General features: G+C 40.5%; 1 protein-coding gene across 4 annotated transcripts in view; it reads right to left on the minus strand.

The window, feature by feature from the left end:
* Positions 1–27,195, minus strand: part of WDFY3 (WD repeat and FYVE domain containing 3) — a 291,982-nt gene that overhangs the window by 90,375 nt on the left and 174,412 nt on the right. For all 4 annotated transcript variants that reach the window (XM_060187747.1, XM_060187746.1, XM_016189049.2 and 1 more), the window contains 13 exons: positions 26,332–26,444; positions 24,652–24,883; positions 23,299–23,399; positions 22,943–23,161; positions 20,760–20,941; positions 18,352–18,583; positions 17,452–17,612; positions 16,382–16,493; positions 14,510–14,700; positions 12,565–12,717; positions 4,353–4,426; positions 4,108–4,269; positions 1,926–2,020 (listed from right to left, as the gene is read on the minus strand). In XM_060187747.1, coding sequence (XP_060043730.1) covers positions 1,926–2,020; positions 4,108–4,269; positions 4,353–4,426; positions 12,565–12,717; positions 14,510–14,700; positions 16,382–16,493; positions 17,452–17,612; positions 18,352–18,583; positions 20,760–20,941; positions 22,943–23,161; positions 23,299–23,399; positions 24,652–24,883; positions 26,332–26,444 — 2,027 coding nt within the window. The remainder of the gene's footprint in view (positions 1–1,925; positions 2,021–4,107; positions 4,270–4,352; positions 4,427–12,564; positions 12,718–14,509; positions 14,701–16,381; positions 16,494–17,451; positions 17,613–18,351; positions 18,584–20,759; positions 20,942–22,942; positions 23,162–23,298; positions 23,400–24,651; positions 24,884–26,331; positions 26,445–27,195) is intronic.

The following is a 27,195-nucleotide window of genomic DNA, read 5'->3' on the forward strand; positions in this document are numbered from 1 at the left end:
TTGAACTACTAGGGATAATTAAAACACTGGAATAATTATAACCTAAACATGCATAAATATATACTATTAATAAAGCAATAGAAAAGAATAATCTCGGGAAGCCTGCCTCTACTTCATCCTTCTGGGAGAGTCTCCTTTTGTGTAACTGGAATAACTACAAGACTTATTTCATATGGTTGATATAAGATTACAGAAAGTGCTGGTGCTCACATGGGTGGTCTCACAAGAAAGCATTTGAGTAGTACCGGGTACTATTCACTAAGCACTCTATAAGGATTATCTATTGAACTAATCTTTATACTTCATTACTTAAGAAGCTTTCCCCCTGCAGGTAGGGACTGGGGGCTTGAACCTGAGGAGCTTGAACCCATGTCCTTGAACATTGTAGCATGGGGCTCAACCAGGTACACCACCATCCAGCCCCAACCTTTTTTTTTTTTCTTCTTAATTTTCCCTTTTGTGGCTCTTGTTGATTTTTATGGTTGTTGTAGTTATTATTGATGTTGTCACTGTTAGATAGGAAAGAGAAATGGAGAGAGGAGGGGAAGAAAAAAGGGGGAGAAAAAGATAGACACCTGCAGACCTGCTTCACCACTTGTGAAGGGACCCCCGCCCCTTGCAGGTGGGGAGCCGGGGGCTTGAATCGGGATCCTTATGTGTTCCTTGCACTTCGCGCCATGCGTGTTTAACCTGGTGTGCTACCGCCCGACTCCCAGCCCCAACCTTTATACTTCTAATTCAGTGCCAATGTACCTCACCAAAGTACTACCAGCATTATTATAAACTGAATAGTAGGTAAGTAGTCAAAGGTCTCAAGTTTTACAAGAATTCACTGAGACTTTTAAAACCATTCAATTTCTCCTTAAAAAAAGTATACCACCCCCTCCACATGGACAGGATTGTAAAGAGTAAAAGGAAATTATTCATGAGCTATGATTTTAGAAAAATGTGAAAGGAAAATAATGGAAATAATACCAAACATAAAAATGTTGCTATTACAGGTCAACTTAAAAGGTCCTGCTTCAAGGCTTGCCAAGAGAATCTCCTGTCTTAGAAATATACAAAAGGTGTGATCCAGGAGGTCCCAAGTTCAATCCCTGGCAGCACATGTACCAGAGTGATATCTGGTTATCTCTCTCTCTCTTCCTCTTATCTTTTTTATCAATCAATAAATAATTCTTTTTTTTAAAAAAGGGAATATACAAAAGGCAATATAGATTGAAACAGAAGGGGGAAAATGTACTAAACAAGGAAAGTTTTTTTAAGACAAGCAGTTGGAGCAGACTAGGGACTCACCAATTATGAGCTTCTTTTTTCTAAATATAGGAACTGATTCTAGAAAAATATTAATTCACCCAGTGACTAATAAAAAAGTTAATGGGCAAATAAAATAGTAAAATGGCACACACTGTCAGTAAGACTGAGCACTCTACAGATTACTGGGGTGTGTGTGTGCATGTGGTGTGACACAGAACTCCAGTGGGGGGGGGGAACTATGCCTTTATAAGCTTATAATCTTGCAAACCACTAATAAATAACTAATACAATTTTAAGAAAGCAATAGTAAGATAGACATGATTCATTTTAGCATGCTGCTTCTGTTTTGAAGAGATAAACATAAATTTAAAAACTCAAATGATGAAACTTCACTGAGTTTGCTATTTAAAGGAACATGGCCATGAATCTTCTAAAAATAGAGGAGTTTAATCTTAAAAGTCAAATTCACACCCTGTTAAATTTTGTATGTAATTTTGGACTTCTGCATATTGTAAGGCTTGACTCAAGTCAAACATATCTGTGAAATATCAAAAACAACAAAAACTCAAGAAGAAAAGTAACAATACAGTAATACCACATATAATTGGGTTTAATTTGTGCCCAAAGAACACAAAGTAATTTGTTTTCAGGTTTCAGAATCCACTCACCAGGGTCAAGCTTCTCTTCATTCTTTATTTCCATAACCACAAACTTCTCACAAACTGCAAAGGTTGGTAAAGTAGAAGAAATGAACTGTCCAAACCTTTAGGTATAGAAGTAAAAAATAAAAATATATATATATATGGATTTTATTTTCTTTCCTAACAACAAACACAGTACAAAAAAAAAAAGTAAACAAAAGCCAGTATTTTTACCTTTCACAAACTTTTAGATGATTATATTTGGTTCACTACCCCTATTATCTATGTTAGTGAGTCTCACCCTAAAGGAAATAAGGTGATTTCTACAGAACTCAGTCCTTTAATGTAACTAATCCAAGTGATTTCAAGAACCTAGCAGAATGGTTCAGATTAAAATGCCCTAAAATGTCATACTTATATTCACTGCCATCTTGGTATTTAAGAACCTTAGTATTGGAAAGATGAATTCGTTAAGATTTTGGCTTGTATTCTTTTTAACCACTATACCTGGGCCTTAACATCTCTGGGTCCCTGTCTCTTAAAAGTAGAGAAAACAGTTTTGATAAGTTTCAGCAACAATGTCAGTAAAGTTGTTACTACAGTATCAGGGTTAGATTTATGTTAGTAATGCTTCCAAAGTGGGCTGGCTCCCTCCTCCTTAGGCAAGCTGGTGGTCCCCCTACACGGGAAGACACCAAACTGAGCCAGACTTCGTACTTAGTGCAGACACTGACTGACAGCTCGCACTGTAGCCCAGAGCTACCAGAGTCAAGGGATCCTCCAGCCTGGGGAGCTGAGACTACAGGTATGCCACCATGCTAGGCTAAATCAATATTGTTAATAATACTGAAAGTCTTCAAGATAATTCTTAAGGTCCAGCTTTTGATCTTCCACTAAGTTACAAAGTTCTTAACAAGGGCAACAAAAAGGGGAAAAAATGGCCTCCAGGAGTGGTGGATTCATGGTGCAGGCACCAAGCCCAGCAATAACCCTAGAGGAGGGGAAAAAAAAAAAGTTCTTTCAGTGGTTCGGGAGGCAGCGCAGTGATAAAGCGTTGGACTCTCAAGCATGAGGTCCTGAGTTCGATCCCTGGCAGCACATGTGCCAGAGTGATGTCTGGTTCTTTCTCTCTCCTCCTATCTTTCTCATTAATAAATAAATGAAATCTTTTTTAAAAAAAGTTCTTTCAAAGTATAGGAATATAAAAGTGAGGGAAGTGCATGCTAAGCAGATCAGAGCTTAGTTTTGGGGGATACTGTGGGAAACTGTAATTTCACCGGCATTACCTGGTAGATGACATGAAACGTGGCGATCAGATTCAGTTTAAACAATTTTGTTTTTGGACAATAATTTGGTTAGATAGTTCTTTCCTCCCATTTAAAGAAATGATAACAGAGAAGTATTAGAACATTTCTATTGATTCTCTGTCAAAAATGTGTGAGGTCCCACTTTTCAATGGACATAAACGATGCATCACACAAAGGATGTGAAGTTCAACACTAAAATATCTGGTTATGGGAGTCAGGCGGTAGCGCAGCAGGTTAAGCGGATGTGGCACAAAGCGCAAGGACCGGCGTAAGGATCCCGGTTCGAGCCCCCGGCTGCCCACATGCAGGGGAGTCGCTTCACAGGTGGTGAAGCAGGAATTCAGGTGTCTGTCTTTCTCTCCCCCTCTCTGTCTTCCCCTCCTCTCTCCATTTCTCTCTGTCCTATCCAACAATAGTAACAATAATAACTACATCAATAAAACAACAAGGGCAACAAAAGGGAACAAATAAATATTTTTTAAAAAACAAGCTATTTGTGTAAATGTAAGAGATAGCAGGCCCAGTGTATGTGTGTGTGCGTGTGCATGTACGTGTGTGTACACATGAAAAGCAGCAGGGCTGGGAGAAGAAGGCTGGAATCCAAGCATTTATGTATTTATCTATGTAAAGCATTTTTTATGTCTCAGAAGATGAATCCCACTGGACTAATCCCCAGATCTTTTCTCACGAATATTCCATCTCTCATTATTATATTTTTCAGCTACTTACTATAGCAATCGCTGGCTTTGCATAACGCTGAGACAATCATGCTTCAAAGGTCTTACAAATACCCTGAATAATGTTAACTTGACAAGTGTTACACAAACACGGAAACAAATTTCCTTCATTCATCATAATTTTGCTGGTACTTTTAGCTAGGCAGTTACAGAGGTTTTCACTACCTGAGCAGATCATTGCTGTTGGGAAAACCTTGCAGTAAAAAGCTCAGCACGTTACTAATAGCAGCAATGGTAGGCTGGGATAAAGACGTATCTCGAAGTGTCAGTAGCAGCTTTGGGATGAGTTGGAATTCCCTCATTAATTTGGCATTCTTTGATGCTTCACTGTAAGAGAAAGAAGATTTTATACACTGTGCAATCAAGGTGTCTACGACTATATAACTAGCCACAGAGGTGCTAACACATACCTGGACTCGGTGAGCAGCTCAATGAAGTGTTCAAACAAAGAAAGATGAAGCTCATAGGGTGCATGGAGCCAGACCTAGAAGAAAAATGAAGGACAATAACACATTTAGGGTTAAAAATATATATCCCCTAGTGTCAATCTATCATACACAAATACAGCACCTAGAACTTGTTTCACTTACACTTAGTTGAATAGACATCACCAAGTTAAGTGCAATTTGGTTGAGTCCTATAAAACTGCTTGCATGTGGAATTCTGCTTCTGAACTTAAAGTAGTTCAGGGCCACATCAATCACCAAGATTAAGCAACAGGAAAGGAAAGATCTATAGGATGTTTTTCCAAATCAGTGACTGAATACTAGTATTGAACACTGAAAATAATTTACCAAATACAATGAATAATGAACGCTTTGTATTGAATACAAAGACTATATGACTGGAGTCTTCTGTGGGGCCTGAAATCGGAAGGAGCTACTTACTGCCAAGGAAGACACTGAACAACTCCTTGAACTGACACAAGGCTGAGACTAGTGCACAAACCCACTTGCAGGAGAACAAAGAGCTTGGGGCTGGGGGGCAGCTTCAGAAGTGTAATTCCTCATTGGTGGGGCTAAATCAGCACAAAACTAAAGGTCATGCAAGGTCTACCCCAATAAAGTTTAAAAACATATTGAGGGGCCAGGCATTACAGTGCTCAAAGACCTGAGTCCAAGCCCCTGGTCCCCACCTGCAGAAGGAAAGTTTCACAAATGGTAAGTTGGGCTGCAGGTATCTCTGTCTCTCTCTCTCTCTCTCTCTAGCTCCCCCTCTCCTCTCAATTTCTCTCTGTCTCTATCCAATAATAAATTAATTAATAAAAACATTAAAAATTTTAAAAAATGCGCTGAAAGGATAGAAATATTGGTAAGCCAAGAGCAAAGTTCAGTATTCTTCATGGAAACACAACAAAATCTACCTCTCAAGTGAAACTCAACATCTAGTCAAAACTACCAAGTATGCAGACAAAATAGAAAATGTAATCCAGAAGTAGCAGAAAAAAATCATTTAGATCGGTCCAGAAATGACAAAAGATGGAGTAAGTAGGACTTTAAAGAAAGTGCTAATATACACAAGTATCAAATAATTACATGGGTGGGGGCAGGTGGAGGTGTACTCAGCAAAGTGCACCTAGTACTATGAGCAAAGAGCCACACAGGAACTCAGGTCTGAGTCCTCTGCTCCCCACCTGCAGCGGGGCGCTTCACAAGTGGTGAAGCAGATCTTCGGATGTCTCTCCTTTTTCCCATCCCTCTCGACTTCTCTCTGTCCTATCAAATAAAATAGGAAGAAGAAAAAATAAAGGGGTGGGGGGCATGTCCACCAGGAGTGGTGGATTCATAGTGCCAACATGTAGCCCCATCGATAACCCTGGAGTCAAATAATTACACGGCACACAAGAAACTAACGCACATCCATGATACCTCAGTTTTTAAAAGCTCCATATTCTAAAGAATATAACACAAAAAATGAACATCACAAATAGAGGAACTAAAGATAAACTCAACATCCAAAAGAAAAGTTCCATAGAGGAAAAAAAACAAAATGCCTGGAAAAAAAAAAAACTGGGGTGGAGGGTAGATAGCATAATGTTTATGCAAACAGACTCTCATGCCTGAGGCTCCAAAGCCCCAGGTTCAGTCCCCTGCAACACCATAAGCCAGAGCTAAACAGTGCTGTTTAAAAAAATTTGAAAAAAAAACACTGAAGGGGCCAAACAGCAGATCAGACTACAGCAAAAGTTCAGTGGATTTAAATCTACAATAGAAGTGACTCAAAATTAAGCATGATACAAAATAGAAAGAAAAAAAAAAAAAAAAAAGGAATACTACATGGTGCATTAGTGACTTGTGCAACAATTTAAACTAAGAAAGCTGTAGGGGTAGTCCAGAAGAAAGGAGTGGGCAGAAGGAAAAGTCACAGATGATTAGAAAAGGCCTTCCAATCTGGTGAAAATGTCAAACTCATAGATTTCAATAGGTCAACAAAACCTCAGGGAGGAGAAACAGTGACAATGGAGAGCTGAGCCCCTTCCAGTATGAAAAGAATAAAGGACACCAGGTATTCTAGTGCAGAAATATTTCTCACTGAAGAAAACAAAAATAAAAATATGGATTTGTACAAAAGAATAAAAATGCCACAAATTTTACAACTCTCCACATGTGAGCAGGTAATATATGTTACATATATTGTGTTTTGTTTGATCTGCAGAGGCTTTTGCACATGCAGAGTTCTGACTTCAGTGGACTTTCGTTTCTTTTCTTTTTAAATTCAGATACAAACTGAGGGAGACAGAGAAGGAGAAGTATCACAACCTCACTCCACTATTTCCGGAGCTTCCCTTATGCCATGGATAGTGGTCCCGAAGGGAGATGGGAGACTCAGTCATAGGAAAATGTGTATTCTACCAGGTAAGCTATTTATTGGTGATGTGATATATATATATATATATATTTTTAATGTGGCTGAAAGGTAAATGACAGCATAATGGTTATAGAAAAGGGTACAAGCCTGAGGCTCTGAGGCACCAGGTTCAATCCCTAGCACCACCATAGGCCAATAGTGATCTGTGCTCTGGTCTTTATCTGTGTACCTGTCTTTCATTAAAAATAAATAGTTCATGTGCAATATTCTTGCCTTTACGTTCATGATTGGTCAACAATTTGTTCTGCTTTATATCTTAATTCTTTTTCAGCCACCAGGTTCCAGATGCTACCCTGATGCCAATTTGACTTCCCTGGGCAGATGACTCCACCAATGCGTCCTGGAGCCCCACATCCCCAGAACCCTGCCCCACTAGGGAAAGAGAGAAAGAGGCTGTGAGTATGGATCGATCTGTCAATGCCCATGTTCAGTGGGGAAGCAATTATAGAAGCCAGACCTTCCACCCACCTTCTGCACCCCATAATGATCCTGGGTCTATAATCCCAGAGGGATAAAGAATTGGGAAGCTATCAAGGGAGGAGATAGGATATGGAGCTCTGGGGGTAGTGGGCATTGTGTGGAAATGTACCCCTCTTATTCTATAGTCTTGTCAATATTTCCATTTTATAAATAAAAATTAAAAAAAAGAAAATATAGTTTAAAAAGATGATCATTTAAAGCAAAAAAGCAACACAAAATATGGTAGATATTAGGAACATATAAAATTACAATAATAATGACTATTCTAAAAATAACAGCAAATCAGTATTTATGCCCTGTTGTGGTTTAGGGTGATTAGGTGTGTTTCAGGAAACCACAAAGCAAGCAAGGGAAATCTGCCAGGTAACTGATTTGTTTTAATATTTAATTTTCTTAATTTATCTACCAGCAGGGTTACTACTGGGGCTCAGTGTGTGCACAATGAATCCATAGCTCTCAGTGGCCACCCCCTCCAACAACCTTTATCTTTTCTGAACAGGGACAGAAGTTGAGAGGGAGTGGGGAGACAGAGATGGAGAGGGGGAAATGACACCTGCAGCTCTGCTTCATAGCTTGTGAAGCTTCCGCTGGCAGGTGAGAGAGCCTGAACCAGGGTCCACGCATATGCTAATGTGTATCTTCCACTAAGTGTACTACTGCCCTGCCTCTAGATTTTAATCAGAATTTTACTGTGAGAGATAGTCCATGGTTTAAACATATCAGTTCATAGATGAAAAAGGAAGCTTGGCCCTACTAAGTAGATCTTCTTTGTAGTCTCCATAATCTTTTTTGAGTATCTTTATTTATGTATGCCTTCACAAGTTTTTCATTGTCTATTTGTTGAAGAAAATTTCCTCAGGGAAAGGCAACCTTATATTGTTACACCCCCCCCCCCCTCTGAAAAACAAAGACAAGAAAATGGCTACACCATGGAGGCATCTAGTTTCAGCAAAGGAAATTACTGGAAGTTTTTGATTAAGTGACACAAAATTCAGCTTTAGGAAATGAATAGATTAAGACATTCCTTTGATGAAAGGCAGAGAGAAATGATAGCTTAGGAGAAATGAATAGAATATTGAGTGGGGGTAGGTAACATAATGGCTATGCAAAGAGACTCTCATGCCTGAGGCTCCAAGGTCCCAGGTTCAAACCACATATCCCCGTAAGCCAAAACTGATCAGTGCTCTGGTAAAACAAGCAAAAGAAATTAAGAGAATAGCCCCCCCCTCTGCAGTACCATAAACGAGGAACATGTTACTAAATTCAAGACCTCAGGCCCCACTTGCAGGGCAGAAGCTTCACAAGTGGTGAAGCAGTGCTGCAAGTTTCTCTCTCTCTCCCTTCTCTTCCACTCTCAACTTCTCTGTCCTATCAAATTAAAAGAAACAACTTTAAAAAACAGAAATGATTTGTCCAAGATGGGTCAGAGAAGGTGGGTTCATTGTTCTTGATAGCTGTATACTATTCCATTGTGTATATATACCACAGCTTTCTCAGCCACTCATCTGTTGTTGGGCACCTGGGTTGCTTCCAGGTTTTAGCTATTATGAATTGTGCTGCTATGAACATAGGGGTACACACCTCTTTTTGGTTGGGTGTTATGGAGTCCTTGGGGTATAACCCCAGGAGAGGAATTACTGGGTCATATGGAAGGTCCATGTCTAGCCTTCTGAGAGTTTTCCAGACTGCTCTCCACAGAGGCTGGACCAATTTACATTCCCACCAGCAATGTAAAAGGGTTGCTCTGTCCCCAAAACCTCTCCAGCATTTGTTGCTGCTGTCCTTTTTGATGTATGCCATTCTTACAGGAGTGAGGTGGTATCTTAGTGTTGTCTTAATTTGCATTTCTCTGACAATCAGTGACCTAGAGCAGTTTTTCATATGTTTGTTAGCCTTTTGGATCTCCTCGGAGGTGAATGTTTTGTTCATATCCTCTGCCCATTTTTGGATGGGGTCATTTGCTTTTTTGGTGCTAAGTTTGCTGAGCTCTTTATATATTTTGGTGATTAGTTTCTTGTCTGATGTCTGGCATGTGAAGATCTTCGCCCATTCTGTGAGGGGTCTCTCTGTTTGTTTAATAGTTTCTTTGGATGTGCAGAAGCTTTTCAGCTATCAAAAACAATGAACCCACCTTCTCTGACCCATCTTGTACAGAGCTAGAAGGAATTATGTTAAGTGAACTAAGTCAGAAAGATAAAGATGAGTATGGGATGATCCCACTCATCAACAGAAGCTGACTAAGAAGATATGAAAGGGAAACTAAAAGCAGGACCTGATCAAATTGTAAGTAGGGCACCAAAGTAAAAACCCAGTGGTGAGGGATAGACATGCAGCTTCCTGGGCCAGTGGGGGGTGGGAGTGGGCGGGAGGGATGGGTCACAGTCCTTTGGTGGTGGGAATGGTGTTTATGTACACTCCTAGCAAAATGTAGACATATAAGTCAGTAGTTAATTAATATGAGAGGGGGGAAATCAATTGTATATCTCAAAGTTTCTCAAAAGACAAACTGAATCTTTTTAATATATAGGCTATGTATTTGATATGCGGACTCTCTCAAAAGCCTAGACCAAGTAGATTAGAAGCATCCAATAGCACAGCTATATACAAGATACTGGATACTCTACAGCAAACCATAACAAAGGGACTTTTCAAAGTTAACCCAATTACCAAATAATGTGGTGATAATATTAACTATCGATTGTCTTTTTGAACCCTAAGTCCTGGAACCCTTGGATAGGGTCCACTTTCCTGTATGCATCTCCCAATCCAAACCAAATAATATTGCATCCGCCGATCACAACCTAACCAACACAACGATTGCCACCTCAACATGCTTCACCTCAGACTGTAACCAGAGACTTCACGTGTGGAATGACAACCCTTCAGCTTCATTACTCGGGTGAGACCTTTCCTTTTATAGTACACTCTAATTTCATCTCAGGTAGTTCACTTTCTAACAAAGTCCCATAACCTAGATATACACCAGTTTCTGTGAGAGAGAGCTTATGTGCACACGTATCCATAAACTACTGCAAAATATATACCTGAAAGCAGAAGTACACTAGAGTTTGCAGTGAGTACCTCCCTAACACTTCCTCTCCACTATTCCAGGCTTGGGATCCATGATTGCTCAACAAATTGTTTGGCTTCATATGTTAACTCTCTTTTCAATCACCAGGTTCCAGATGCCACCAGGATGCTGGCCAGGCTTCCCTGGACTGAAGACCCCACCAATGTGTCCTGAGCTCAGCTTCCCCAGAGACACACCTTACTAGGGAAAGAGAGAGGCAGACTGGGAGTATGGACCGACCAGTCAACGCCCATGTTCAGTGGGGAAGCAATTACAGAAGCCAGACCTTCTACCTTCTGCAACCCTCAACGACCCTGGGTCCATGCTCCCAGAGGGCTAGAGAATGGGAAAGCTATCATGGGAGGGGGTGGGTTATGGGGATTGGGTGGTGGGAATTGTGTGGAGTTGTACCCCTCCTACCTTATGTTTTTGTTCATTAATCCTTTCTTAAATAAAAAATTAAAAAAAAAGAGGAAAAAAAAAAACAAAACAGAAATGATCAGAATATGAATCTGCAAACACATGGAGAGCAGACACAAAGACATGGTGCTAACTGCCAAGTGGAAAGAATCCAAGGCAGGGTAGATAGCAAAATGGTTATAGCAAACAGATTCGCATGCCTGAGGCTAAAAGGTCCCAGGTTCAATCCCCCGCACCATCATAAGCCAGAGCTGAACAGTGCTCTGGTAAGAAAAAAAGGAAGAAAGAAAAGAAGAAAGAGAGAGACAAGGAAAGGAAAGAAAGAATACATATTACTTAACACTGGATTAGTTCTAGTAAGACAGGAAGAAGGAAGCTGAGTTTTCAACTGCCAGGCTTGGTGACTGGAATGGGGCTGTTATTAATAGACACAGAAGAACTCATTTGAGGAAGGATGTTAAGATCAGTTTTTATGTTAAGATCACATAAAAATGGAAACACTAAGCAAGAAGTCAGAAATGAGTGGGGTTCAGATGGTGAGCAAGAGACAGATCTGAGAGTCAACTTTTCAGGGAGGAAAGGGGAGTGCGCTGGCTGGGAAAATCTGTAGGAAAGAACAACAGATAAAGAAAGATACAAAGAAGTGAATATGAGCATGTTTGTATACGTAGTGAAAATTTTATAGCCAGGGAATTCTGGAGACAATAGTGACAAAGATGTCAGAGCAAGGTTGGGGGCTAGGGGGTCCTGAAATGGTTAAGGCAGAAGGAGAAGCAAGAAGAGAGAACTAGTCTGTGTGTCCTGTGCCGCCAAGCTCTGGATACAGAGAGCTGGGTACAGGCCAGGAGCTGATATCCTTGCAAAATGAACTAAAGCAGTTAGGGACTTAAAATTATTAGCCAGACAATTTCCAGGGATGTGTTAGGGCCCAGACAACACAGGTAGCAAAGTAAGCGTTTGAGACCATTTTGAGTGGAGAGATGGCAAAATGAAAATGTAGCATGTATAGTGATAATTATTTAAAGATATAACACATCTATGCAATGTATAAGCTGTGTTAAAATATAACACATCTATGCAATGTATAAGCTGTGTTAAAGATAGATATAACACATCTATGCAATGTATAAGCTGTGTTAAAGATATAACACATCTATGCAATGCATAAGCTGTGTTAAAGATAACACATCTATGCAATGTATAAGCTGTGTGTGTGTCTGTGTGTGTCTTTATGTGTGTGTGTGTGTGTGTATGACGTGCATCTATAGTGATAGGCATACAAACTGCTATGAGCCTGAAGTTAAACAGAGAAAAGAGGTATAGGATTAAGTGCCATCCTAAAGACTGAACAGAAACTCTCAAGGGAGTGACACAGCAGAAATGAAAATCTAGGTATTTGGGCAAATGAAGTAATGTTTCACCATGAAGCTGGCATTAACAGCATTTTAGGTTCAGACTCTTTTGTTTGTTAAGGCAAGGTTTCCACCAGAATTATTAGATGAAATCCTTTGCCTCTGATAATGCCAAAGGCAGCAGCAACAGTGAAGCCCAAGGACAGTTCCATTTCACTTCTACAACATCTGTAAAATGGAATATTCCAGAAGAGAAGGAATGTTATTACTACCTCATTTTTTATATCTTATATTTTTTGTTATCATAATAAGTATCATCAAACAACAGGATGTAAATATATCTTAGGGACATAACTGTGCTGTAGTCAATCAACATGCAGAATTAGAAATTGCTCATTAAAAATTTCCTGTTGGCACTTCTAGACAGATTACCTCGAAATCACAGAGGAGGTCCTGGAAAGCAGTTGAATTTGGGATGATGGAGGTCTCGTGTCCACTGTCAACGGTTCCCACTAAGGAGAATGTCAGGTGGAGGATGTGGCTGTTAAGAAGGGAACGCTTCTTCTTAAGCAGCATTGCAAGCAACTAGAAGAAAGCAATACCAGCACACATTATGTGTGTATGTGTGACACGAACAACATAAATTCAGAGAGCTCTGTATAGGGCAATTCCTGCGACTTCAAAGATTTGAAACTGTCTCCTGACAATAGTACAACAGGGAAAATCTGAAGAGTCAAGTAATCCCATTACACTGCTCCTAAAGCATACACTTTTACATAAACCCTTTAAATACATACATAAATAAATTTCTAAAAAACTGTCTGTGGTCACTGTGTGCATTCAGTTTTCTATTATTCCTCTACATGACATTTTATCATAAGAATGCTTTTTTTTTGGTTCACATCATAGATTTAATACTTGAAATTTTAAAAGACTGAATGACATTTTTTAGAATGATAGTATAATTACTCATTTTAATATTGCTAGAACATTTAGATTGGCCTGATTTTTCATCATAAAAATGTTGTAATAATCACTTCAGTTTTGCAAAAACAAACAAACAAACCCTCAAAGTAGTGTTAACTTACTCAATGCAGCATAGCAATCAGCTCCTGCACTACTAGCGAGGAATTGTCTGAGGCTAAAAAGACTGTCCTACTTCACCTACACCAGAGGGATTTAATCTGGCTCCAAACACATATTTATCTTCATACAGGCCACTTTCTTCTATTTTTGCCCCCAGGGTTATGGCTGGGGCTCAGTACCTGCACTACAAATCCACTGCTCCTGGAAGCCATTTTTCCTATTATATTATCCTTGTTGTTATTGTTGCCATTGCTGTTGTTCTTGGATAGGACAAAGAGAAATTGAGAGAGGAGGGGAAGACAGAGAGGGAGAGAGAAAGAGAGACACCTGCAGACCTGCATCACCACCTGGGAAGCACCCCCCCCCACCCCGCCGCACAGGTGGGGAGCTAGGGGCTCGAACCGGGATCCTTATGCCAGTCCTTGTGCTTTGCGCCACCTGCACTTAACCCGCTGTGCTACCATCTGGCCCCATGACCTACGCTCTTAAACCCAAGTGGGTTTTCAGCACTAGCAATGCACAAGTTACAGTGTAGCGCTCACCCGCACTGAAGTAAGAAAGAGGGGCTGGAGGGCTCACCCGCACTGAGGTAAGAAAGAGAGGCTGGAGGGTGTCTGAGTGTGGAGGGGAGGGACTTAATCAAGGAGGAGGGCCTGCACTGATAGCTAACTTGGCAGTCTCTATAGTATGTGGTAACAGATCTTAAAATTTAACTTCATTCTTGCTTCCCATGAGAAAAGTAACTCCAACTAGCAACTCATTCTGAAATGGTTCAAAACATTTATTAAACTATATAACATATATAAAACATGCCATAATATAGCCCCTAGTTCAAGAATTTAAAAACTGAGACTTGAGATTTTACAAGAGTAAAGGATGAACAACTCATAGGTTCACTTGATATCGTAGCTATAAATAAATAAATAAATAAAATAAAAAGCTGATCCTTAAAGTATATATACACAATAAGATTATTTCAGTGTTAAGGGAGATTTAAATGAAGAAACACACCTGCAGCCCTGCTTTACCAGTTGTGAAACTTTCCCCCTGGCAAATGGTGACTAGGGACTTGAACCTGGGAATTTTCACATTATAACATGTCTGCTTTACCAAGGGCAATACTGACTGGCCTCTACCCCATCACTCTTAATTTGACTCTATCCAGAATAAGTAGTGGCTGGAGAGACAGCATAATGTTTCTGCAGAATAAGTAAGTATAAATGTACATGTTTATGTTCATATGAAAAAAGTTTTCAGTGTAACATGAAGACAAAGCTTTGTGGGTACAAACCTGGTAGCCCTTGATCCTTTCCATTTCTTTGCTGGCGAGGGGGTTACTCTTGACCACACAGACCAGGGCTTTGACAGCTGCGTAGAGTCCTTCCACATCTGAGGCCATGGCCACCAGGCCCAGGATGGCCGCAGCCCCACCGATGTACTGCAGAGTTGTGGCGACAGGTCTAGGGACAAATGTTCTCACTCCTGATTAAGAAATAGCAAAACTCAATCAATCAATCAATCAATCCCTGATGGACAAAACAAACAAGCAAGCAAACACCACCAGCATTAATCTTCCTAAGAAGTATTTTCCAAAAAGGGCATGCATATGATGGCCAGTAGTTTGAAGAAAAGATGCTCATTAGCGCTTATTAGCCCAAGGAAAGGTCAAGTTGCAAAAGGGCTATTGCTACACACGTGTGAGGATGACTGTCAGCCATGAGTCAAGAAACTAGTGTTGGAGAGGAAAGTGTCGGTGAACTAGTGTGGGCACTATGGAGAGCAGTATGGAGCTCTCAATAAGTAAATAAATAAAATAGGGAATAAAATGTAGAAGTTCCAGATGGAGCAGGAGTAGATAGCATAATGGTTATGTAAAGAGACTCTTCCTGCCAAAGTCCTAGTTTCAATGCCCTGCCACCACAAACCAGAACTGAGAAGTGCTCTGGTAAAAAAACAATAAATAAATAAATAAAAATAGAAGTTTGAGAATTAATTCTCTCAGACATTCATTTGAAGAAATGTATGTACATGTCTATTGCACTGTTGTTTAAAACAGGCAAGAACAGAAAACAGCCTTATGTGCTCATCAAATGAGGAATGAATAAAGAAGAATGTGGTGTATATATGCATCAAACTGATTACCAGCTACAAAGAAAGATGGAAATCCTGCCATTTGCAACAACATAAATGGATGTAGAGGGTATTATCCCAAGGGAGATAATACCCAGTGGAGAGTGAGCAACGAGTGAGCTCACACATGCAGTGCAGAATACACTTCAGGAGTACATCATTAGGGATCAACAGATGTCTGTATAGTGCTACATAGTGACAAACACCACCTACATTTTTGAACTCTCTTTTAAAAAGAAAAAATTCAGTTATCTTTATTGGATAGAGACAGCCAGAAATCAAGAGGGGTAGGGGTGACAGAGAGGGAGAGAGACAGAGAGACACCTGTAGTCCTACTTGACCACTTGTAAAGCTTTTCCCCTGCAGGTGGAGGCTGGGGGTTAAAACCAGGTTCCTTGTGCGCTGTAACATGTGCGCTCAACCAGTGGTGTCACTGCCCGGCCCCTATCTTTGAACTCTTTAGCCACTATCTCTCTCTCTCTCTCTTTTATTTTTATAAAACTTTAAAATGTTTTTATTTATTCATTATTATTGGATAGAAATTTACCTTGGAATCACACACACACAACTTGTTAGTGGAATTTTATAGAAGGTGATAACTTTTATTAAAGTGGACTTGAGTTTGTTTGTTGGGTGAATCTCTAAATACTTGCAAGATATTACAGGTCCACCTTATTAAAAATGAACACAAAACACCATTCAATTGTGGGTAGTTAAGATAGAGACCAAAGTAAAAGGAAGTTCTAAGTGCTGGGAGATAGCTCATCTGGTAGAGTGTGCCTTGCGATATATGATGCCCTGGTTTTGAAGGCCAACACCACTTGGGAGCACCCTGGATGGCACTGGAAGAATGCCATGGATGGTGGAGCAGTGCTATGGGGTGTCTCCTCACTCTGCCTCTCCCCCTCTAGTCTTTTACTCTCACAGAAATAAAGAACAGAAAATTTGAACTGCGAAGGGAACTTAGTGGTACTGTGTATACACAATACCTGAGATAATTTCTCAACTTATCGATAAAGATAATTATACTCACCCAAGTATCCAATCAGAGTGGCCCCAATTGTCCGGGCGGGTCCATTAAGATGCCCTGCTGAATTGGGTATCAACTTCACAGGAGTAGCATTCTCATGGGAGGAAAGGCCTAACTGAGGAATAGGAGAGAAGAAAATGTCACTATAGAAGAAAATGCTGGACATGATCAATTACATTTCTCTTACCACCCTCCCCTCTTATCAGAACAATGAAAACCTGAGCACTCATTTGCTTAAGATGCATAAATACTTGGGGAGACAGGGACACCACACAAGTGAAGTGAAGCCGACTTTGCTGAGACGCAGAGCAGTCTGGGAGACAACTTTAGGAGTCTTTCTGAAACTCTGTTATGGCTTACAGGTCCTCATCACTCACAGGATTTGTTATCAGAGAAGACAGTGGCAGTTTTATTCCGTAACGATGGAAATGCCATGCAAGTCATCCACAAGCTTACAGATAAAATAGGGCAACACACAGAGGGTCTCACACATAAGCAAGATCGCTGAGCTCTCTCCCTGGCCCAGTTTTCTTAGTCTACATAGAGGGAGAGCTAGCCAGGAAGAGAGAGGAGACTGAAGCACTGCTGTACCGATGGATTCCCTGGGTGGAAAGGTGCTGCTGGGGATAATGAGCTCAGGGTCTCACCCTGAGTCAGGGGTGAATTTTACCTGCTGAGTCATATCCTAGCACCTCTCAGAGTCCATAAGAATGTAAATCAACCCTCACATCTAGGGAGGAAGCTTCACAAATGGTGGAGCAGTGTTGCAGGTGTCTCCCCCCTCTCAAACAAAACAAAACAAAGAAAAAGAAAGGCTACCAGGAATGGTAGAATTGTGCAGATACTGATTCTAAGCAGAAATCCTGGTGGCAAATAAACAAACAAACAAAAAATCTCATCTTTCTAAATTAAGCTCAGCACCAACTCCATTCCGGAATTCATCTGAGACTCCCCCTAAGCCAAACAGGAAGAGCACTCCTGGCATCCATTCATGGGCAGAACACAGCCCAAGGCCTTGCTACATCTTCCAGTGGTACTAAGTCATAGCTTATCCTAGAAACCACCCTGCTTACCTGCTTAGCGATGGCTTTGCTATCCAGCTTGTTGTACACTTTCCGGATTCTTGCCACAGTGAGGGAAGACACAGAGAGAGCATAGAGGCCAAAGGACACCTTCTCCTCAGGTACCAGGGCCACAGGAGAAGGCACCACACCTTCTGATTTTGCATCTTTACCTTCAAAAGAAGAGCAGGTCTCTTCAAGATCATGAGTGTACGGCCAAAAAAAGACAGTTACCCAGGTTCTAACCCCAGCACCAGAAAGGAGGGTCATGGTTCAGGCACTTGGGTGTGTGGGGGAAAAGCTTAGCAGTGGGGACCGGGCAGTGGCGCACTTGGTTAAACACACGTAGTATGAAGCACAAGGACCTGTGTGAAGATCCAGATTCAAGCCCTCGGCTCCCAACCTGCACTGGGGTTACTTCATAGGTGGTAAAGCAGGTCTGCACATGTCTATCTTTCTCTTCTCTATACTCCCTTCCCTCCCCTCTCAATTTCTCTCTGTCCTATCTAAAAAAATTGAAGGGAAAAAAAAAAAACGGTCACAGGAGTAGTGGATTCATAGTGCTGGCATGGAACCCTAGTGATAACCCTAGAGGCACAAAAATAAATAAATAAATAAAAGACAACAGCTTCTTCACAGCAAACCATCATAGCAGAGGAAAGTCCATTCCAAAGAGAACCTCCCTCCCCCCAACCCCCAGAGGCACAATCAAGGAAAGATGCCTAATATACACCACTAAGAATAATGAGTCCCAAGAGGAAGTCAGAAGAAAACACTTAGTATCATGCTGAAAAGAAGAGGAGGAAAGACCTATTCCTAGACCTTCCACACAAACAGGTGCTGGATTCCTGCAGGTAGGTGGCACGAGCTGTGCTTTACTCGGCTTTAAAGAACTAAGTGTAAGTTACTTACATGGCATACACACAGCCTGGAAGCTTCCAACATAATTTGGTCCTAGTTCAAATATGGAAGTAACATGTGAAGGAGGTAAAACTTCTTCCAGGAAGTGCGTCGGTCCCAGGCGCCAAACCAGTGAAGCCACGTGGCGCTGGGCTGGTGGGGTGCCAATGTAGGCATACACTGTACTGACCACTGGTGGGTTTGCAGAGCCTGAGCCTCCAGGGGTACTGTGAACGTAGTGAAGCTAGAAAGAAAAATGGGGCATGTGTGTCAGGGAAGGGACAAAAACACCCCCTAGGAAAGAGCCACCTTTTATGTATATTTTCATCATTCCCAGATCATGTAATTTCACAGTAATACACAGTGTGTTGGCTTGAGAAACACGAGGGCAGGGCAGAAGTGTCGATCTTAGCAACACTCAGATGTGGGGTAAATTTTTTTTTTTTGCCTCCAGGGTTATTGCTGGGGCTCAGTGCCTGCACTACAAATCCACTGCTCCTGAAGGCCATTTTGCCCCATTTTTGTTGCCCTTGTTGTTGTATTTATTGTTAATTTTGTCATTGCTGTTTTTGTTGGATAGGACAGAGAGAAACTGAGAGAGGAGGGGAAGACAGCGAGAGAGAGAGAGAGATAGACAGACACCTGTAGACCTGCTTCACCGCTTGTGAAGCCACCCCCTGCAGGTGGGGAGCCAGGGGCTTGAACTGGGATCCTAATGCCGGTCCATGTGCTTTGCGCCCTGTGTGTTAACCCACTGTGCTATCGCTCGCTCCCTCGTTTTTTCTTTTATTCAGAGCAGCGACTCTCACACATGTGAAATTTCACAGCTCTCAAGTTGACTTTCCACCCAAATATAGAGAAAAAAGGACAGAGAAACCATGTCCCTGGAGCTTCTCCCGGCATGGTGGCACTTTCCAAGGCTCATACAGAGCCCACATGTGCCAAAGCACACGCCCCACCAGGTAAACTATCTGTGGCCTGACATTTTTACTCTTAAGAGTACTGGAAATAACAAAGGAACACACTACTCGAGCATCCACAAGCTCTCAGCAAATGCAATCAGGTATGAAAAGAACTATTATTCCTAAACGGCTCTTTAGGGTATAGCATCTTGGAATAAAACGTTACAGTCAAATCTCGAAAGAAGAAAATATTTTCAAAGAGGATGTCCATTTCAAGGTTTTGCAAACTGTAATCCACATGAAAGGATAAACTGCTTTTACTCTGCTTACTGAATAAATAAATACATATCATGTACATGTACACACAAATATGCATTTACATATATAAAGAGAAATATCTGTGTGCACATACATAGATAAAAAATGGGTTCTGTCTTTTAGAATTTTAAGAAAGAATCTTAAAAGGTTGCTATCTGTGTTCTGTCGAAGGCCACTAATCTTGATTCTGAATATGAAACTTCCCTGGACTCTATACTGGCTAGTTTAACTCACCTCTCTCTATTCTGAATACTATGGTGGAGATAGCTATAGTAACATTTCTAACTCATTCATTCAACAAGTAGTAAGGAAATGTCTAGCATCTTTATCAAGAGGCCAAACTGGGTGATAGCAAAGTGAAAACAAGTGGGGCCGGGTGGTGGCACACTCAGCTGAGCGCACATGTTGCAATTTGCAAGGACCCAGGTTCAAGACTCTGATATCTATCTGCAGGGAGGAAGCTTCATGAGTGGTAAAGGTGTGATGCAGGTGTCTTTCTCTCCCTCTCTATTGCTCTCTTCCGTCTCAGCTTCTCTCTGTCTCTAGCCAATAGACGAACACATAAGATTTTATCAGTGTTCTGTAAACCCTTTCTATCCCCCCCTTAGAATAACGTGGATTAGCCAGTCACATGATTCTAGCACACTTTTCCTTTTTTTATAATTAAAAATTTTCAAAATTTATTGAATAGTCACAGAGAAATCAAGAAGGGAAAGATACAGAGGGAGAAAGAGGGGCTGGGTGATGGCACGCCTGGTCAACTGAGTCCACGTGTTATAATGTGCAAGGACCCGGGTTCAAGCCCCCAGTCCCCAGCTGCAGGGGGAAAGCTTTGCAAGTGAAGCAGTGCTGCAGGAGTCTACCCCCCTCCCCCTTCCACTTCCCTCTCAATTTCTGGCTATTAACAAATAAATAAAGATTATAATTTTTTTTTGAGAGAGAGAGAAAAACGTGAGGCACTGTTTCACTGCTTGTGAAACTTTTCCCCTGCAGGTGGGAGCTAGGTGCTTAAAGTGAGGTCCTTGTGCACTTAAAATGTGTGCACTTAACCAGGTGCACCACCTTTAGGCCCCTCTAACAGACTTTCCAAAGGAGCACTGAAGGGCAATTTATATTTCAGACAAGAGTGTAAAAAAATCTTTTGCAAACACACAGGCCCTAGCCATCTCCACAGATGAGCACATGGCCCAGTGTGCTGACCTTCACAGTGCTGACCAGCTGTCCGTCAATGTAGAGGGCAACAGTGCTGTTCTTCAGCATGCCTTTGCTCATCACCAGGACCAGGTGGTGCCACTGGCCCTCCACGATCAGCTCTCCACAGCGGAAGCGAGCGCAGCATGGCAGAATCTCATAAAAGGAAGATTCTTCACTGAAATCATCAACTGGAGGGGGTGAGGAAGACAGACATATATATACATATGTATATATAGACTTTCCTGACAATTACTTATAGTTAGACATTGATTTTGTGTCATAGGAGCATAATGACAATGTAAGGAAATGGGCTGATCCTAATTAGTTTATTAAGTTATCAATCATAAGAAGTCAAACTTGAATGAAGCGCTGCTTTCTTCCGCTGAAGATATATTTAGTTACAAACCAAATGTTAGGGTAGCCAATGAGATAAAAACCTGGGAAACAAAAATAGTAGACAAGGAGACCTTCATTTTGTGGGAAGTAAGGTGTTGAGAACTCAAATAAAAGTACTTCAAAATCCTTGCTAGGCCACTTTATTTGCTTCTGCTGTGGCATTGATCCTGTTGGTGTTTTCTTTCTATTGTTGGGTTGTTGGAAAAGTCATGACATATTTTTCTTTTCTTATCTTTTCTTTTATTGCCTCCAGGGTTATTGCTGGGGCTCAGTGTCCAGCACCATGAATTCACTGCTCCTGGAGGCCATTTCCCCCCCTTTTGTTGCCCTTGTTGTTGTAGCCTCGTTGTGGTTATTATTGTTATTGTTGATGCCATTCGTTGTTGGATAGGACAGAGAGAAATGGAGAGAGGAAGGAAAGACAGAGAGGGGGAGAGAAAGACACCTGCAGACCTGCTTCACACCTTGTGAAGCGACTCCCCTGCAGGTGGGAAGTTGGGGGCTTGAACCGGGATCCTTATGCTGGTCCTTGCGCTTTGCGCCACGTGCACTTAACCCACTGTGCTACTGCCCGACCCCCGTGACATATTTTTCTATGTACAAATGTATCATGACTTTTCTGACAACCCAATACAACTGCCTAAAATTTCACGATTTCTCTTATTTGTTTTTTTTTTACAGTAAATAAATAAAAATTTAGAAGCTTTGTCTTCCCTCTCTCCCTTAAAGCTAACAGTCTCACCGCAGGGGAGGTGACACAGTAAATAAAGTACTGGACTTGCAAGCATGAAGTTCTGAGTTCAGTCCCTGGGACCACATATGTCAGAGTGATATTCTGGTTTTCCTCTTCTCATTGGTTAATAAATATTCAAAAAAATAAATGATCAAAACCAAGTAAGACAAGAATCTTCATAATCTATTCAGGAGTTGATGTTGAGTTTGCTGAGGAGCTAATACTCAGTTAATATTTGAATATTAACCATGTATGAAGCCATGTGGCATTACATAGTACAAAGAACAAAATTAATGATAAAAAAAGCAACTTATATATATCAAATTTCTTTGATTTTTCAGAATAAAGAAACTCCATAAATGTTTTTTTTCCCTTTCCTCATATATCCTTTATGAAGATTTTCATGAAGGTTAAGAGTTTAAATTTTTATCACTTCAATTCTGTTTGTTTTACCAGAGTACTGTTCAGCTCTGTTTATGGAGGTGGAGGGGATTGAACCTGGGGTTTCAAAACTTCAGGCATAAGTCTTTTTGTAGAACCAATATACTATCTCCCTCAACCAAGTATATAGTTTGTAGTTCCATTGTACAGGAACATAATATTATGGCATCTTGGAGGAAATTAGAGAATTGGGATTATGAAGTGGTCTGTATTAAAACTCACAGGTAAGTCATGGATAAAAGTAATTAAAATGTTATTGTGTCTAGCACAGACAGATACATATGGAAGGCAGGTGCTCAATGAATATTCATTATTAAGCAGGATTCAGAGCCAATGAAAATGCTTATGAAAATAAATCTAACAAGAAACCTGCTCTCCTAGCAAAGCTGTGATTTCTTGGCACTAGAAACAAATCCCTAATTTAGGAACACTCCCCACTGTCTTCTAAGTCTCATGAGAAAGTGCCTTAAGATCACTGTTAAAAAACATTCAAATTCTTATAATGTGCCCTATGATATCATAACTTGAGATATAAAAAGATTATCCAGCTGGACATTAAACATGGATACTAAAATCCAGTCGACTACTTTCAGAACTACAAGAAGAAAAAGACCCTGACCGTAGTTTTGAAGCAGTTCCTCCTTGGTGGAAACAATCAGAGACCGGTCCTTTGCTGACAGGACCATGGCGAGGCACACATAATGCTGCTCTGAGGAATTGGCTCGGCGGACGATGGTGAGAAGACGCACAGGGTGGTTATTGGGAGGAGAACTAAAATGTTCGATACAGAACCAGCTGGAGTAGCTTAAGCCAGAGGGAGGGGGGAAGAATCTTTCACCTGAAGTAAAACAAAAGTATATCAATGAAAGCTTGTGCTGCTTCCCTTTTAAATGAAAAGGCGATAGAAACCTTTACACTCTGAATAAGACACAATCTACAGAAAACAGATGTCATCTGAAGAGAAATTATACTTACCACACCCAATGCCACTGACCACAGCACCATCAGTCAGGCCTGTGGTGACGGCATTGTTTGTAGGGGCGTTGTGAGGGGCCAGGCTAGGCAGGAACAGGCAGCTATTGAAGAAAGGACAGTGTCTAAATTAGGGATGAATTATCCTTTTCTACCACTACGCACTTGCCAGAGTGACATAAACCACCATGGGTTCACAGTAACCAGAAAGAAAAGATTACGAGATAGATCTTGATATCTAAGAAAGCCCTCCCCTTTTAACTATAGATAATTATAAGGCTAGCTTGGGAGTGTTCAATTGTATTTTTTACTTTGTTTTATATTTTTAAACTGCAGAGTAACTTGCAGTGGTTAAAAAAAAAAACAACTATTTTATCACCTTAAGAAAATTCTCTTGAGCCTCCTTTCAACTCAGTTTTCTGTTAACATCGTTCTAATTATGTCTATTTTCTGAACCTGAACTGGAATTGGCGTATTACACCAAAGTGCAAGATTCTAGGGTGCGTGGGTGGGTGGGAGAATACAGGTCCAAAAAGGATGACAGAGGACCTAGTGGGGGTTGTATTACATGGAAAACTGGGAAATGTTATGCATGTACAAACTATTGTATTTATTGTTGAATGTAAAACATTAATTCCCCAATAAAGAAATTACAAAAAAAAAATTTTGTCTATTTTCCAAAATGCTTTCATAAGTTGTATTATAATGAGTAGTTGGCAATGTCCTTAAAACAGTCTACTTTGGATGAATGTATAAGAATCCCACAAATAAGTAGCACAGACACATATCTACTAGGCTAGCATTTGTTGCTTCTTTTGCTATAGAACTATCTTTTGAAATTATTTACTCATTTGATAGGGTAGCCAATGAGAATTCATAACATTTGAGAGGATGATGATACTGCCCTGTCAAAGAGCCTTCAAACTAATTTCATCTGCATATGAGTTATTGAATTATATTTACTAAATCAGGGTTGACAAACATCTTTCTGGAGAGGACCAGATTATACCTATTTCACACACTGCAGACCACACAGCCTGTACTGTAACCACTCACAGCTGTCATGCTAGCATCAGAGCAGACATAAATAATTGATGCAGGAAGGAGTATGGTTGTGTTTCAACAAAACTTTATAAAAAGAAGAAAATGACTTATATAAGGTCTGTAGGTCTTAGACAGCTGAGAGCTACACAGTATCTATTTTGTGTAACCAGATATAAATCTAGAAACTGCGATAGAAGAATCTTAAAAATAGTATGCTCAAAAAACTGAACATGTATAGATTTAAGACCATGATCAAACTAAGGTAAGTATGAGACAAAATAATAAAGACTGGGTATCTTGCAAATTCCTTACCCAAACCCTTCAAGGGATGTGTCAAATTCAACAAAAGCTGGAGTAACTGATGACCCATGAAGTCGGATGTCATGTGGCGTTGTCATGGACACCAGGCACTTCACCCTAGTCAGGGGAACAGTGCTTCCTTCTGCAGATTTTACCAGGCTCTTGCTTATCCGGTAGTGATTATCTTCATGTAAACTGAAAACATTATCAGAACCCAGACCTTCCATGGATGTGATCATACTACCTGTAAGTCAAAGAAAATCTCTTGGGGGGAAATATCATGTACCTGTGTAAAAGAATAGTTTTATAAGGTTTAATTACTATCTAGTTAAAGATTTATTTAAAGAGAGGAGGAGGAAAAGGTGGGGGTAGAAGGAAAGATAGTGACAGAAAAAGAGGAAGAGGAAAAGGAGGGACCAGAGTATCCACCCAGGCACATGTGATACTGGAGATGGAACCAAGGGCACCTTGCTTGACAATCCACTGCATTAACCACTGCGTGATTTTCTGCACTAAAGGATCAATTACGTTCAAATACTACTTATGATTTTCAGCATATAATAATTTTATTATTAAACAATAAGTCTATTATCCACCTTTTAAGTAATTTGTATCATTTTTATTTATTTATTTATTTTTTACCAGAGCACTGCTCAGCTCTGTCTTATGGTGGTGTGAGTGATTGAACCTGGGACTTCGGAGACTCAGGCATGAGAGTCTCCTTGCATAATCATTATGTTACTTACACATGCCCTTGGTGTTAAATTTTTTTTTTTTTTTGCCTCCAGGGTTATTGCTGGGGCTCAGTGTCTGCACTGCTCCTGGAGGCTACTCCCCACTTTGTTGCCCTTGTTGTTTTTTTCATTGCTGTGGTTATTATTACTGTTGTTATCGATGTCATTGTTGTTGGATAGGACAGAGAAAAATGGAGAGAGGAGGGGAAGACAGAGAGGGGGAGAGAAAGACAGATACCTGCAGACCTGCTTCACTGCTCATGAAGCAACCCCCCTGCAGGTAGGGAGCCGGGGGCTCGAACCAGGATCCTTATGCCCATCCTTGCGCTTTGCTCCATGTGCACTTAACCCACTGTGCTACTGCCTGACCCCCCACCTTGTGTTGATTTTCAATCTTAAATAGCCTGTATTTCCTTGTTACTGAAGTCACACATATATATAGCAGAAATGTCAGAAGATAGAGTAGAAATTAAAATATTATCGCTATTGTTAAAATGTTATTAGATTATAGTTAATTATTTCTATTAAAAAAACAGGCTATAGATTTTTCCCATCAATATTTTTTAGCAATGGTGGGAAACAGGTGTTGTTTCCCATGAAAAATAAATCAGATAAACAGCAGAAATGTGTTTCTTCATTTTCAAGTCTTCCCTTATAACTACTAGAGTGAAATATGTGTTCACAAGGTACATGAATTTTAAAAAGCCTATGTGCATATAGTGAAACTATCTGAAGAATGGAAAAAAAAATTTTAAGCAAACTATTCTCCTCTTCTTCAAACAACTAACCAGTCAACCAACCAACCAACCAACCAACCAAATATCATGTTTTACCATTTAAGTAACACACACTCTCTTTTCCTTCATTCCCATTCAAATTTCTTGAATATTCAACTTCACATGATTTCATATATGAAATATATATGTACAGAAATAAGCAAACCCAAAGGCTAACTTACTTCTCATCTCTGGCTCATAACTCAATGAACTTGGTTTGTGCACCCTGTACTGTTTCAGCAGCTTTTTGTCCCAGGCACCACAATTTAATGGACTTGCCAAACGCAAAAACTCCCTGTAGGAGAAGCAAAACAAGCATTTCTTGACAGAGAGCATTACTACATGTTTCATAAACCAAACACACATAAAATGGTTTCGTCAACTACAGTAGGCTAGTCAAAGGACAGTAAGAAATTCAAAAAGATGTTTTAAGATAATATAACATTAATTTTATATTTTAACCACCAGACACAGAAAGTATGGAAACCTGTTAAGCAGCATGTAAAAGGGGAAGGTAGTGAAAGAAAAACAGGAGACATTTCTTTCATTTTCAGCTCCCAACAGCAATAAAGCCAATGTTTAGAAACCACTGTCCACTGTCGTTTTTCCCATACACTTGGTCCAGGTACACCGAGTTCATGACCTTCGGTGTGCTTGCAGCAAGGAACCTGCACTGTCACCTTCCTACACTGGGACACCGTAGCTGATGCCCTGTGAGCTTGATCCACCTAAGCAGGAAGGATTAGGTTGTTCAGTAAAATGTCAGCACCTGATGATGTGAGATGGTCTCTTTTACATACTCGCTCTGCTTCCAAAATAGCAGACTGCCAGAAAGAAGCAGAGGGAATGCTCTTTGTTACTTTCAATGATTTTTGTCTCTGAATTTACCTTTAAATTACAGGTTAAATGAGGAGGGACTGACTCAGTTACTTAGTGAAGATCACACCTTAGCACCTTAGTGCCTGGCACACTGCCTGGTACAAAACTGTCTGACAAACACTGACTACAAGAGTCTTTCTTAAGATACATTAGCGTAGAATTCAGCT

Source organism: Erinaceus europaeus, chromosome 3 (assembly GCF_950295315.1).
Source record: "Erinaceus europaeus chromosome 3, mEriEur2.1, whole genome shotgun sequence".
Lineage (NCBI taxonomy): Eukaryota > Metazoa > Chordata > Mammalia > Eulipotyphla > Erinaceidae > Erinaceus > Erinaceus europaeus.